Source organism: Oncorhynchus kisutch, linkage group LG23 (assembly GCF_002021735.2).
Source record: "Oncorhynchus kisutch isolate 150728-3 linkage group LG23, Okis_V2, whole genome shotgun sequence".
In the NCBI taxonomy this organism is placed as follows: domain Eukaryota; kingdom Metazoa; phylum Chordata; class Actinopteri; order Salmoniformes; family Salmonidae; genus Oncorhynchus; species Oncorhynchus kisutch.
The window spans coordinates 26,539,913-26,553,716 of record NC_034196.2 but is presented as its reverse complement, the minus strand read 5'-3'; the positions used below and the strand labels follow the sequence as shown (position 1 = coordinate 26,553,716).

Sequence of the window (13,804 nt, the reverse complement as noted above, 5' to 3'; positions counted from 1 at the left end):
CGGGCCCTTGGGGAGCCAATCACACTGTTTGGTGAGGGGCCTGCTGAGAGAGGTGAGTCACAAGCATGGTTATGTCCTCCCCTTCTAATATTTTAATGTGTGGATTAAAAATTAAAGACCCTCTGAAGATCCTCTGATGCTTTTACAACATGTCACCCCTGTCAACTTACCAATTAAAATGGCAGTTTTGAGTTATTGTCTTTCTGCTTGAAAACACCACATCGAATGTTATATTTTGCATGCATTATATCCACCTCTGAGGCATGCATGAGAGCATCAGCTGTTCCGGGCAACTGTGTGATCACGCTGTCCGTAGCCGACGTGAGTAAGACCTTTAAACAGGTCAACATACACAAGGCTGTGGGGCCAGATGGATTACCAGGACGTGTGCTCCGGGCATGTGCTAACCCAACTAGCAGGTGTCTTCACTGACATTTTCAACATGTCCCTGATTGAGTCTGTAATACCAACATGCTTCAAGCGGACCACCATAGTCCCTGTGCCCAAGAACACAAGGCAACCTGCCTAAATGACTACAGACCCATAGCACTCACGTCCGTAGCCATGAAGTGCTGGTCTGTAAATGTATCTCCATATTGAATGAATGGAGTGAAAATGTTGTAGTAGTGAGAGAAATATATTGGAGAGTCAAGCTACATATCATACCTCCTGAATACACCTGTTGTATTCGGTGCACATGACAAATTAACTTTGATTTGAGAAATCCAAACGTTCCCAGGAGGAGGTATGATATGTGGTTTGACTCTCCAATGTATTTATCTCACTACTACAATGTTTTCACTCCATTCATTCAATATGGAGATACATTTACAGCACCAGTCAAACGTTTGGACACCTACTCATTCCAGTGTTCTTTATTTTTACTCCTTTCTACATTGTAGAATAATAGTGAAGATATCAAAACTATGAAATAACACATGGAATCAAGTTGCAACCAAAAAGTGTTAAACCAATCAAAATACAAAGTACAAGAACTTCACAAGACCCTCAGCGTATGTCCTCCATCAAAGTCTCCAAAATAATTCAAGGACGTGTCTTGTTCGTGAAAAACTGTTGTAGAATATCAACATTTTCTCTGCCTACTCAGAACCTGAATAACTACTGCAGTCAAATCGGTGACGACAGTCCTAAATCCTTCTGCCAATTTAGCCCGAACTCCAAAATGCTTGTGACTGCCGCTTGGTGAGTCCCTCAGTCTCCTCTCATTGCACTGCACAGACAGGAATGGTCTTGATGGTGTTTTATATCCATTTAGCCATCAAATAAGCATTTGTTAGAAGAATTGTCCTTGTCGTCCTGACTTGTTTTTTGTTCTCTAGGAGTGGCCTGTGTAAACTGTGGAATGTTCGACTGCACCCTTATCTGTACTCTTCGGGGTTAGAAAAATATCTTATTTTTCTCTATCATTTGAGAAATTGCATTGCAATTGACTCTTTTCCTTGACTTCTGTTGTCCTAAATTAGGGCCGGGCGGTATACTGTATTTTACGATATATGGACCGGTTTGGGTTTTTACTTTACAGTAGACTAGAATACAGTATATACATATTAAATGAGTAAAGCAGTATGTAAAGTTTGGTCATACGCACATCCTTAACATAGGTGCTGGGCTAATAAAGAACAGACCTGATGAAGATCCATTTCAGATCGAAACGTTGTCAATAAAGTGGTGAATTTGGAGCTTTAAAGCAGTGTAAACATTAAAGTGACCAGTGATTCCATGTACAGTATATAGGGCAGCAGCCTCTAAAGTGCAGGTTTGAGTAACCTAGTGATGGCTATTTAACAGTCTGATGGCCTTGAGATAGAAGCTGTTTTTCAGTCTCTCTGTCCCAGCTTTGATGCACCTGTACTGACCTCGCCTTCTGGATGATAGCGTGGTGAACAGGCCGTGACTTGGGTGTTTGTGATACCAGTGCTGGTGTAGACTGAAATCAGCATGTTTGTGCAACAGTGTCTTTAAATCAAAGAGGAATATGCAAAGCAAGAAAATGTTAGCTACATGAAGTAGCTAAGAGAACATTCAGTTATTTTGTTTTGAACCTTTATTTAGAACAAATTCTTATTTTCAATGACAGCCTAGGAACAGTGAGTTAAACTGCCTGTTCAGGGGCAGAAGGACTTTTTAACCTTGTCAGCTCAGAGATTCAATCTTGCAACCTTTCGGTTACTAGTCCAATGCTCTAACCACTAGGCTACCTGCAGCCCCAGGTAGCCAAAGATTATAGGATCCCCTAAGAAACACTTATCAACACTTTAGTTCCTTGTCCTTACACTGTCTTTAACTCCTCCCTGGCATTTTCATTTTTTGTCACGACAAACAACACTATTTAAAGTGCCCACTATTATATTCTAACTATAGAATTAGAATAATCATTCTATTTCCATGATTCCAACTGTTCACCCATGTGTTTTGCTCTAAATCGCTAGTAAAATCGCAATCGCAACGTTTGGCTAGAAATAAGGCCTAGGTTGTTTGCCCATATTGTGCAGCCCTACATGGCAGTGTGTAAGTGATCTCAAATAAGTGTAACAAATGCAGAAATGTATGAAAATGCAGATTTCTTTGATTTGAACAGTATTTAAAAAAAATCAAAATGGAGAAAGACCAATTGAAATCACTTAGAATGTACAGTGGGGGAAAAAAGTAGTCAGCCACCAATTGTGCAAGTTCTCCCACTTAAAAAGATGAGGGGCCTGTAATTTTCATCATAGGTACACTTCAACTATGACAGTCAAAATTAGAAAAACAATTCCAGAAAATCACATTGTAGGATTTTTTATTAATTAATTTGTGTTGCCTCCGTAGGGTCACGCACTACTCATGAAGAAAATGTTGAACATTCATTATTCAAAAACATAAAATACCGTCATACTGTCCTTTTTATTTTTATGCAGTGATATGCTATTTTGGCCATATCGTCCAGCCCTATCCTGAATGATAAATAAGTCAATCATTTGATAAGTTATTCTCTTTTCCTGTCCTCAGGCCACAACACCTACGTGGGGGCCATCTGTTTCCATCCTCAGGCCACTCTGACTATGGAGGACTCTGATGTTAACATGGCCTCCTGTGCTGCCAATGGCACCGTCAAACTCTGGAGTCTGTACAGGTCTGCTCTGGTTGATATGTACTGTGTCTTTCTCTGTCTGTCAAATGAGGGAAACTACCTAAAGTTTGATCAAATATGATTCAGGAGGAGAGGGGTTAAGAAAAGCAGTGTCTGTTTTTTTTCTAAATGTTCACAGTTATCATAAACAGTAGCTAACTGTGAGCTGGTGAAATGAATGGTGGCGATTTAAAGGCGTGTTGTAACCATGGTAACCCCTCTCTCTCTCTGTAGTGATGAGCCTGTTGCTGACATCGAGGGCCACTCCTGAGGGTAGCACGAGTAGCCTGGCACCCCTGTGGACGCTTCCTGGGCACCACCTGGTGAATTTATTTGTAAACATTCTTTAATTTGTTCTATCATTATCAGAATGTCTGATCCAGGTAATACAATAAAAACAAAACATGATCACTTGCACCAAATGTCTCAACTTTAGCCATAGATAGATGTTACTCTCGTCAGACTTGTCATTCGAACTGAAGTGGGGCTTAATCCTTACTCTCTTTCACTCTCTCACCCATTCTCTCACTCACTCACTCACACTCCTGGAGGCCCAGGAGGAGATCCTGCACCAGGAGGGACACAGTAAAGGAGTCCACGACCTGCACTTCCACCCTGACGACTCTGTGGTAGGCACTGGGTAAGATCTCACTGGATACACTATGAAAGTCTGTCAATTGTCAGTAAAAAACATACATTTTTGTGTTGTCTTTTGCTTGTCTCTGCACATCCTGTTGCAATATATGTTGCCAGCGAATCAAGCGAATGGCCGGTCACTTTTGTGTAGAGTATTATCCCATCCATTATTTCTACAACAAACCTTCAGATAACTGGGATCTCCGTGTCCTCTCCAAAACCAAAAACATGAGAAAAGGCTTTTATCAACTCTGTAATTGAAGAGCTGTCGGGTCAGAGCATATCTATAGAAGGGAATGGGGGCTATAGGAAAACAATGGTCTTATTCTGTGATTCAATAATCTGTTCAATGAAGGGCAGTAGATGTCCACCCAGTTATCTCAATTAGAGGCTTGGCAGAACAAATAGCCTCTCAGTGGCTTGCTGGATTTGAATCATACAGGGATATTCCCTTCAAGTCCCCTCTTAATAACATGCTGTCTTACACACACACACTTCCCAACTCTCTCAGTGCACAGTGATCTCATACATATAATCAACTCAATCTACTGCCTGAGCAATTTGGAGGACTGAGAAGGTTTAGCAGCTTGTTATGTGATTGTTATAACCTCAATTAAATTAAGGCAGATGCAACAACTGGCTCCATGTGACACATGAGCTGATGTGTTTTTGTACAGATCTACGCTATTGTTGGAAAGTGACTTGCACCAGTCAAGACAGTCAGCACATTGATTTATAGTAGAAGGAATTACAGATCACTATTCACCCCTCATCTACAGGACTGTTAGTTGAATCCTAGTTTGCCTCAATATTAATCTCTCTCAGGGGTCTGGATTCGTTTGGGCGTATTTGGGACCTTCGGACCGGGTGCTGTGTGATGTTCCTGGAGGGCTATCGCAGAGATTTACAGCATCAACTTCTCTCCCAACAGGTAAATTACATGGTTAGATTCTGTGTTAATGATATCTTATGGATAGGGCCAGATAATCCTGACTGTGTGATCTAAACTGGGAAAAAAAGGAAACGTCCTCTCACTCTCAACTGTTTATTTTCAGCAAACTTAACATGTGTAAATATTTGTATGAACATAAGATTCAACAAGTTCCACAGACTAACAGATGTGACTAACAGAAATGGAATAATGTGTCCCTGAACAAAGGGGGGTCAAAATCCAAAGTAACAGTCAGTATCTGGTGTGGCCACCAACTGCGTTAAGTACTGCAGTGCATCTCCTCCTCATGGACTGCACCAGATTTGCCAGTTCTTGCTGTGAGATGTTACCCCACTCTTCCACCAAGGCACCTGCAAGTTCCCGGACATTTCTGGGGAGAATGGCCCTAGCCCTCACCCTCTGATCCAACAGGTCCCAGGCGTGCTCAATGGGATTGAGATCCGGGCTCTTCACTGGCCACGACCGAACACTGACATTCCTGTCTTGCAGGAAATCACGCACAGAACGAGCAGTATGGCTGGTGGCATTGTCATGCTGGAGGGTCATGTCAGGATGAGCCTGCAGGAAGCGTACCACATGAGGGGGGAGGATGTCTTCCCTGTAACGCACAGCGTTGAGATTGCCTGCAATGACAGCAAGCTCAGTCTGATGATGCTGTGACACAATGCCCCAGACCATGACGGACCCTCCACCCCCAAATCGATCCCGCTCCAGAGTACAGACCTCAGTGTAACACTCATTCCTTTAACGATAAATGCAAATCCGACCATCACCCCTGGTGAGACAAAACCGCGACTCGTCAGTGAAGAGCACTTTTTGCCAGTCCTGTCTGGTCCAGTGACGGTGGGTTTGTGCCCATAGGCGACGCTGTTGCCGGTGATGTCGGCAACAGCGTCTTCACTGACGAGTCGCGGTTTTGTCTCACCAGGGGTGATGGTCGGATTTGCATTTATCGTTAAAGGAATGAGTGTTACACTGAGGTCTGTACTCTGGAGCGGGATCGATTTGGGGGTGGAGGGTCCGTCAGCATGACAATGCCACCAGCCATACTGCTCGTTCTGCCCTCAATCCATTGTCTGCCACTGCGAGGGCGATCAGCTGTCCGTCCTGTCTCGCTGTCTTAGGCGTCTCACAGTACGGACATTGCAATTTATTGCCCTGGCCACATCTACAGTCCTCATGCCTCCTTGTAGCATGCCTAAGGCACGTTCACGCATGTGAGCAGGGACCCTGGGCATCTTTCTTTTGGTGTTTTTCAGAGTCACTAGAAAGGCCTCTTTAGTGTCGTACGTTTTCATAACTGTGACCTTATTTTCTTACCTTCTGCAAGCTGTTCGTGTCTTTGCAATGAAGATCTGTGGAGTTATTTGGATTTTCATGAATTATCTTTGAAAAACAGGTTCCTGAAAAAGGAATGTTTCTTTTTTTTGCTGAGTTTATAACTACGGCCCTGGTGGAAGCTCCTGGCCCTACATATTGATGATGATAAGCCTTAGAGTGTGTGTGTTTGTAGGTCCAGCATTGAAACTCTTCTCCTCTGTTTAGCTACCACGCAGCAACAAGAAATGGGGATAACTGTATATTTCTGGCCCTTCTTTGGACACTGTGTTAACTAACCTCCAGACGAGCTTCAATGCATTACAACTCTCCTTCTGTGGCCTCCAACTGCTCTTAAATGCAAATAGACTGAATGCATGCTCTTCAGCCGATCGCTTCCGGCCCGCCCGTCCAGCATCACTGCTCTGGACGGTTCTGACTTAGTGTATGTGGAGATCTACAAATACCTAGGTGTCTGGTTAGACAAAACGCTTCTTCCAGACTCTCATTAAGCATCTCCAATCTAAAATGATATCTAGAATCAAATCCTATTTCGCAACAAAGCATCCTTCAGTCATGCTGCCAAACTTACCCTCGTAAAACTGACTATCCTACTGATTTTTGACTTTGACGATGTCATTTACAAAATAGCCTCCAACGCTGTACTCAGACTGCATCCAATTTGCTATCACAGTGCCATCCGTTTTGTCACCAAAGCCCCATATACTACCCACCACTGCGACCTGTATGCTCTCGTTGGCTGGCCCTCGCTTCATATTCGTTGCCAAATCCACTGGCTCCAGGTCATCTGTAAGTCTTTGCTAGGTAAAGCCCCGCCTTATCTCAGCTCACTGGTCACCATAGCCGCACCCACACGTAGCACGTGCTCCAGCAGGTATATTTCACTGGTCACCCCCAAAGCCAATTCCTACTTTGGCTACCTTTCCTTCCAGTTCTCTGCTGCCAATGACTGGAACGAATTGCAAAAATCACTGAAGCTCCCCAGTACGCTCCAGTATCTCTATTTGCACGTTCAGCTTCTGCACATCTATCACTCGTGTTTAATTGCTAAATTGTAATTATTTTGCTACTATGGCCTATTTATTGCCTTACCTCCCTTATCTTACCTCATTTGCACACACTGTATATATACTTTTTTTCCCCTATTGTGTTATTGACTGTATGTTTTGTTTATTCCATGTGTAACTCTGTTTGTGTTGCTTTGCTTTATCTTGGCCCGGTCGCAGTTGAATATGAGAACTTGTTCTCAACTAGCCTACCTGGTTAAGTAAAGGTGAAATATAAATAACACCTTTTAAGGTGTGGGACCTGCGTCACAGGAAGTGCATCTACACCATCCCCTCCCATCAGAGCCTATTATCCTCTATCAAATTCCAACTTGAGTTTTTCCAGATCCCAGAGACTACCTACTTCATTTATTAATTTCACATTAAATGGATACTTTGGGATTTTGGCAATTAGGCCCTATATCTACTTCCCCAGAGTCAGATTAACTCGTGGATACAATTTTCTTTGTCCATGCTAGGAGATTCCCGTAAACTTCCAGTCATTGCGCTAATGCTAGTTAGCATTGGCTCATGAAACTACCTCTAACTTCCTTCATACTGGACAGAGACATAAAAATGGTATCCATGAGTTCATCGGTCTCTGGGGAAGTAGATAAAGGGCCTGGTTGCCAAAATCCCGAAGTATCCCTTTAACTTAATTTAAATTGATCCAGCATATGACCTGAAAATACTTGATTGACCCTATAATGGCATACAGGTAACCCTTTGCACAATACTCATGCCAACTAATATCTCAAAATGATTTTCAAAAGTCACACGGAAAAGGTTTAGCAGCAAGTTATGTACTGTTATAACTGGTTGCAATTTTTCCCTCTTCCTCTCTTAGCCAATGGCGGTCACTTCCTCCTGACCGGGGCCTGTGACAACACAGCCAAGGTGTGGACCCACTAGGGCGGGCCACGAGGGCAAGGAGATGGGCGTGGACATGTCCCCTGACGGACAACTCATCGCCACCTGCTCCTACGACCTGCACCTTCAAACTCTGGATGTCAGAGTGAGCAGGGGAGGGAGTATCACCCATAGAAAGAGAATGGCTTTCTATGGTACCTTCTATTTCTATGGTAATACCGAACTGTCATCCCATACAAATAGAAGATCATAAAATATTAGCATTTTCACAATTGACGGATGAGTCTTTGAACATCCTAAATATTCTGAATTGTACACTTGTCTGATTTACATTTAGTAGATGGTTAAATTATTATTAAACAACAACGTTAGTCTCTTGATGTCTACAACTTTGAAGCTGTCCTTTCTCCCAGATAATTTGTTAAAATGAGTCAGTTGGTGTCAGAAGTCGATCCTTTTGTCTAGTTTTTAATAAAAACAATAACTCCATATTTTCTTTCATTCTTTTACACTTTCACATGACAAAATGGTTACATACAAAATAATGGAAACACGTAAATGAGGGATATGAAGTATATTGAAGGCTGGTGCTTCCACACCGGTGTGGTTTGTAAATTAATTAAGGGTCATGCATAAAAAATGCTGGACAGGCATATATTTGAGCTACCATGGCTTACTATAGGATGACAATGCCCCATCCACAGGGCACGAGTGGTCACTGAATGGTTTGATGACTATCAGTCACCAGATCTCAACCCAATTGAACACTAATGGGAGATTCTAGAGCGGCTAGATAAATTATACTATAACTCAACGAAGTGTGTATAAAATAATGGACTTTCAACAGTCAAGGTACTAATAGCCTATATGTCCAACTGCATAGTTGAAAGGAGGCAGTAGAGGAGTCTTTCGGTTGTAGGTGAGGTCATTGAGGTCTTTATCCAGCGTCCCATTTTGAGTCCTGAAATGTTCTTTCTCTCACGATGTGGGGAAAAAATGTTGTCCCCCACACAACTTTGTCAGTCTCGTGAACACTGTTCTCCCCAGCAGTGTTTCTTTTTTCAGTAGTACATTTTTCCTTGGTCAGATCACGCAGTCAGGCCCTAGTTATAACCTATATTTTCCATTGTTTTAGCCTTGGAAGCCCAGGCATTCCTATTACATTACAGCTATTACATTACAGCTGGCACTGTAATGGGAAAGCTGCTGCCTAGATGCTTTAAAAACTCTTGTCATTCATACATGACTGGGCATCCTAGCAGCACCACCAGCAGCAGAAGAAGCGCCTGCAGCAAGGGCTCCTGTGGAAGCGAGGCTCAGCCAGTCCTCCATGGTTCCAGGTGGCCTGAGGCTGCTCTATGATGGGCTGCTTCCCAAAGGAGGGCTTTAGCTCCAGCTGGTTGCCTAGTTCTCTTCCTCCCTGCTGGGGGCTGGACCTCTGGCTGTCCAAGTCAGCCTTGACCCCCAGGAAGGCTGCTAGGTCGAGGTCCAGGGCTGTAGCTCCCCCGCGAGGTAGCGGAGTGTTCTGCCGGCATTGTGGACAGGGGATCCACATCTGCTGGGGAGTAGGAGAGGGAGCAGGGTTGATTGGGACACGTTGGTTTGTCAATCCATTATAGATATTTAGGTAGACTAATAGTTATGACTGCTGAAGCTAATAATGAGCTCTCAATACAGCATTCCTCTTCGAAAAGTGTCCGGAAAGGAATCTGTTGCTCTTTAGGATTGGTTAATTTAAGATTATGCATATTGGCCGATCCTAACAAATCAGTTCTCCCCTTTATCAAATCACTTTCACTAAATCAAAGGAACAAGTGAGCTAGCTATAGCTTGACAAGGCCCAGTCTGTTTGAGCTATTCTGAAAGTGGTCCAAATATCTTTTACTTTTTATAGTCCCTAATTGATCAGAGATGCTGCCTCTGTAGGACTGCTGTCATGACAGTCAGACCCACCTGCTCATTGAGGATGGTGTCAAGGCGTCTCAGGCAGGCCTGGCAGAAGGTGTGGCCGCAGTAGAGCTTGCGTGGCAGCCTCTCAGCCAGGTTGAAGGCACAGAAGCAGATGATACAGTCCAGTTTACGGCTGTCTCTGGATGGTGGAACTCCTCCGGCCGACACACCACTCTCTACAGGGGGATCTTCTGGGGCCTCTGCGGGGGCTTCTGGGGCATGAAAGTCTGGAGCATCAGGTACTGGGGCTTCCTCCTCCATCCTGTACAGGAAACTAGATTATGAATGGCGCATATTGCTGGTGAACATGTGACATTACGACTACAACTACAACTGATAAAATATTTATAGCACCTGTTATGTGCAATACATTGCAGCCCAATGCTTAATAGTTCAAATAATCAAACACAACTGAAACCAATTTATTGGAGAAAACGAACAGTTGATTAATACAAATGGTGAGGAAACTAGAGGAATGGAATTAATAAGGAATTTAGACTCAAGAAAAAGGATTGAGACCCATGTTTGATGTCAGCTGTGGACTTCTGTTACAGCATTCTCTGTCCGGTTAGTCAGTTGTGTGATGGTATAAGACAACAGGTTGATTGTAAGCAGAGACCAATGTCTATTTACTGGATAAGAGTGTCTGCTAAATGACTAAAACCGAATGTCAGTCTCAGATTTTCTATACGGTGGGTTCTCAAAATTTGCTGTTAAATGTATTTGAACAATTCCACAGCTACCAAACCTGATTCAAATTGTGAACTAATCATCAAGCTCTTGACAAGGTGAATCAGGTGAATTTAGTTCTGGGCTACAACAAAGTTGTGAAACGTCTGGGGTCCCCGAGGAGAGGTATGAGAACATCTGTTTGTTAGTACCTGTTGACTGTCCTTCACTAAAACATTGCCTAACAGAACTGAAGAAAAAAAAACATAAAACATGGCGTACCTTCTGGTTTGTCCTCCAAACCTCCTAAAGGTCCTTGGTAGTTCCCTGGAGACCTGCCATGACTTCTGTTTTCAAAGCAACCTCCGTCCCAGGACCAGTCCAGTGTACTCCTTTACTGACAAACTAAATCGACACTACAGTATAGGGTCAGATAGTAGAGTGATGAGCTTATTACATAGTCTAGTTCGTGTTGTCTCTAGTACAATCCCCTGGAGGGTAGGTCTTCCTTCCTTTATCTCCCCTGTTGTTCAGCTCTACTCTTCCACAGAAGCTGCTCTAATGATGAGCAAACAATTTGAGCCTGCAGCGGCTCCTCAGGCCGTTTAATATTTCAGGCTGCCCGTCCCCGTGAACTCACACTCATAGGCCTGTCAATGGAGTGTGTTACATATTAGAGGCCACAGAGAACAGTGGGGTTCTCAGGGGTAGAGCGAGCTTATTATCCTCATCTATTGGGCCGATGGGATGGGCCCTCTGCCTCTCTGCCCTACCACGTACACAATCAAACACACGTGCACACGATAACACACACAGGCGAACCAGGCTCGCATTCCTGTATTGAGGGAGCAGGTAACAGATCAGCTTACACTGGCAACAATAGACAAGCAGAAACCCTACACTCCATTCGCTAGCATCCGGCACTCATCGGAGTAAGGCCTGAAGTCCATAAGACCCAGTCACACAGGGCCCATACACAACATACTGTAGGTGTCCTTGTAACCTTCACAATGTGACATTGCCTTGTCCAGTCTGAAAATGACCCCGAGCCCATATTAGCCTCTTCTCCCAGGACACCACTTTCAGATCTGAAGAGAATGGATAAGTGTAAGCAATATGGTGATTGGTAATGGACTTAATGGAACTCATATCTATCCAGTTCCTAGAGATCTGAAAACACCAAGGTGTTCGGGACTAGAACAAGGAACCAGTGGTTGTTTTCCTTATTCGTTGGTGTTGAGATGCACTGGAGACACTAGATGGTAGCAGAGATCAGACAGAGATATATATATATATATATATATATATATACAGCCAGCCACAGCATGTTCAGGATGAGTGTAGGCGGCAGACTCCTAGGGGGAAGAGGACGGCCACAGAATGAAACCTTTACTCAGACTGACCATTGCAACATATGTTTTTCGAAAGTTATTGTTTGTTATCGAGTGGCTTCCTCCCTTGCGTCGTAAAACAGGTCTATGAAAGATGAGTAAAGGAAGAAAACAGCTGATGCTTATCTTAATCTTCTGCAAATAGAGATTTCCAGGTGTCTCTGAACTTCTGTACATGCTTCGTAGCATATTTAGCTTTAGTTCTCACCATGTTATGGTTAGGTTATTGTAGTAGGTTAAGATGAAATCCATACTGCAGAAGATCCATACTATAGAGCGATTTAAATTTAAAGGCAATGTTCCTGTAACGGCAGATCTCCTCTTCGTCTGAAGAGGAGTAAGTATCGGACCAAGATGCAGCGTGGTAAGTGTCCATAATGTTTTTAATAAAGACAAATGAACACTCAAACGATTAACGTGAAATCTACAAAAACCGAAACAGTACCGTGTGGCAACAAACACCCACAAACCAGCAGTGAAACCCAGGCTACCTAAGTATGATTCTCAATCAGAGACAACTAACGACACCTGCCTCTGATGAAGAACCATACTAGGCAGAAACAGAAACCAAACATAGAAAAACAAACACAGACTGCCCACCCCAACTCACGCCCTGACCATACTAAATAAAGACAAAACAAAGCAAATCAGGGTCAGAAGGTGATAGTTCCAATGTTCGCGGAGACTGCATTCACAGTAAACGCTGCATTTTGTCTGCTCAATCGGAAATGACCTTTACATTTCAATCGTGCTATAATGCGGCTCTTGTGCAAACCGGATTTAGCACTTTAAAAAGTTGTTTTTAATTTTTGGTAGTGGAACATTCCTTGAAATAACATTATATAATTAATGTCTACTCTATACTGTCTCCTATGAGATGGAAATACATTCTACTTGATTTCCATATATATTTTGACTAAGGCCTCTGTTTAATCATACAAAGTAATACATCAAATCAAATTTGATTTGTCACACACATGGTTAGCAGATGTTAATGTGAGTGCAGCGAAATGCTTGTGCTTCTAGTTCTGACCATGCAGTAATATCTAACATGTAATCTAAAAATTTCACAACAACTACCTTATACACACAAGTGTAATGGAATGAATAATAATATGTACATATAAATATATGGATGAGCGATGGCCGCACGGCATAGGCAACATGCAGTTGATGGTATAGAGTACAGTATATGCATATGAGATGAGTAATGTAGGGTATGTAAACATTATATAAAGTGACATTGTTTAAAGTGACCAGTGATACATTTATTACATCCCATTTTTATTATTAAAGTGGCTAGAGATTTGAGTCAGTATGTTGGCAGCAGCCACTCAATGTTAGTGATGGCTGTTTAACAGTCTGATGGCCTTGAGATAGAAGCTGTTTTTAATCTCTCGGTCCCAGCTTTGATGCACCTGTACTGACCTCGCCTTCTGGATGATAACGGGGTGAACAGGCAGTGGCTCGGTTGGTTGTTGTCCTTGATGATCTTTTTGGCCTTCCTGTGACATCGGATGGTGTAGGTGTCCTGGAGGGCAGGTAGCTTGCCCCCGGTGATGCGTTGTGCAGACCTCACTACCATCTGGAGAGCCTTACGGTTGTGGGCGGAGCAGTTGCCATACCAGGCGGTGATACAGTCCGACAGGATGCTCTCGATTGTGCATCTGTAACTCACAAACTGAGTGTTTTCGGTGACAAGCCAAATTCCTTCAGCCTCCTGAGGTTGAAGAGGCGCTGTTGCGCCTTCTTAACCACGCTGTCTATGTGGGTGGACCATTTCAGTTTGTCCATGATGTGTACACCGAGGAACTTAACTTTC

At 43.3% G+C, this 13,804-nt stretch overlaps 1 protein-coding gene and 1 pseudogene across 1 annotated transcript; one reads left to right on the top strand and one right to left on the bottom strand.

Annotated features, from left to right (window-relative positions):
- Positions 1-602: 602 nt before the first annotated feature.
- LOC109868841 (U4/U6 small nuclear ribonucleoprotein Prp4-like) lies at positions 603-8,463 on the top strand (annotated as a pseudogene).
- LOC109868842 (RING finger protein 224-like) lies at positions 8,455-12,502 on the bottom strand. Its single transcript, XM_020458565.2, has 3 exons — positions 10,874-12,502; positions 9,926-10,184; positions 8,455-9,527 (listed from the first exon to the last, which is right to left on the bottom strand). The coding sequence occupies exons 2-3, from the start codon at positions 10,181-10,183 to the stop codon at positions 9,228-9,230; spliced, it is 558 nt and encodes a 185-aa protein (XP_020314154.2). The 5' UTR covers position 10,184; positions 10,874-12,502; the 3' UTR covers positions 8,455-9,227.
- Positions 12,503-13,804: the final 1,302 nt, after the last annotated feature.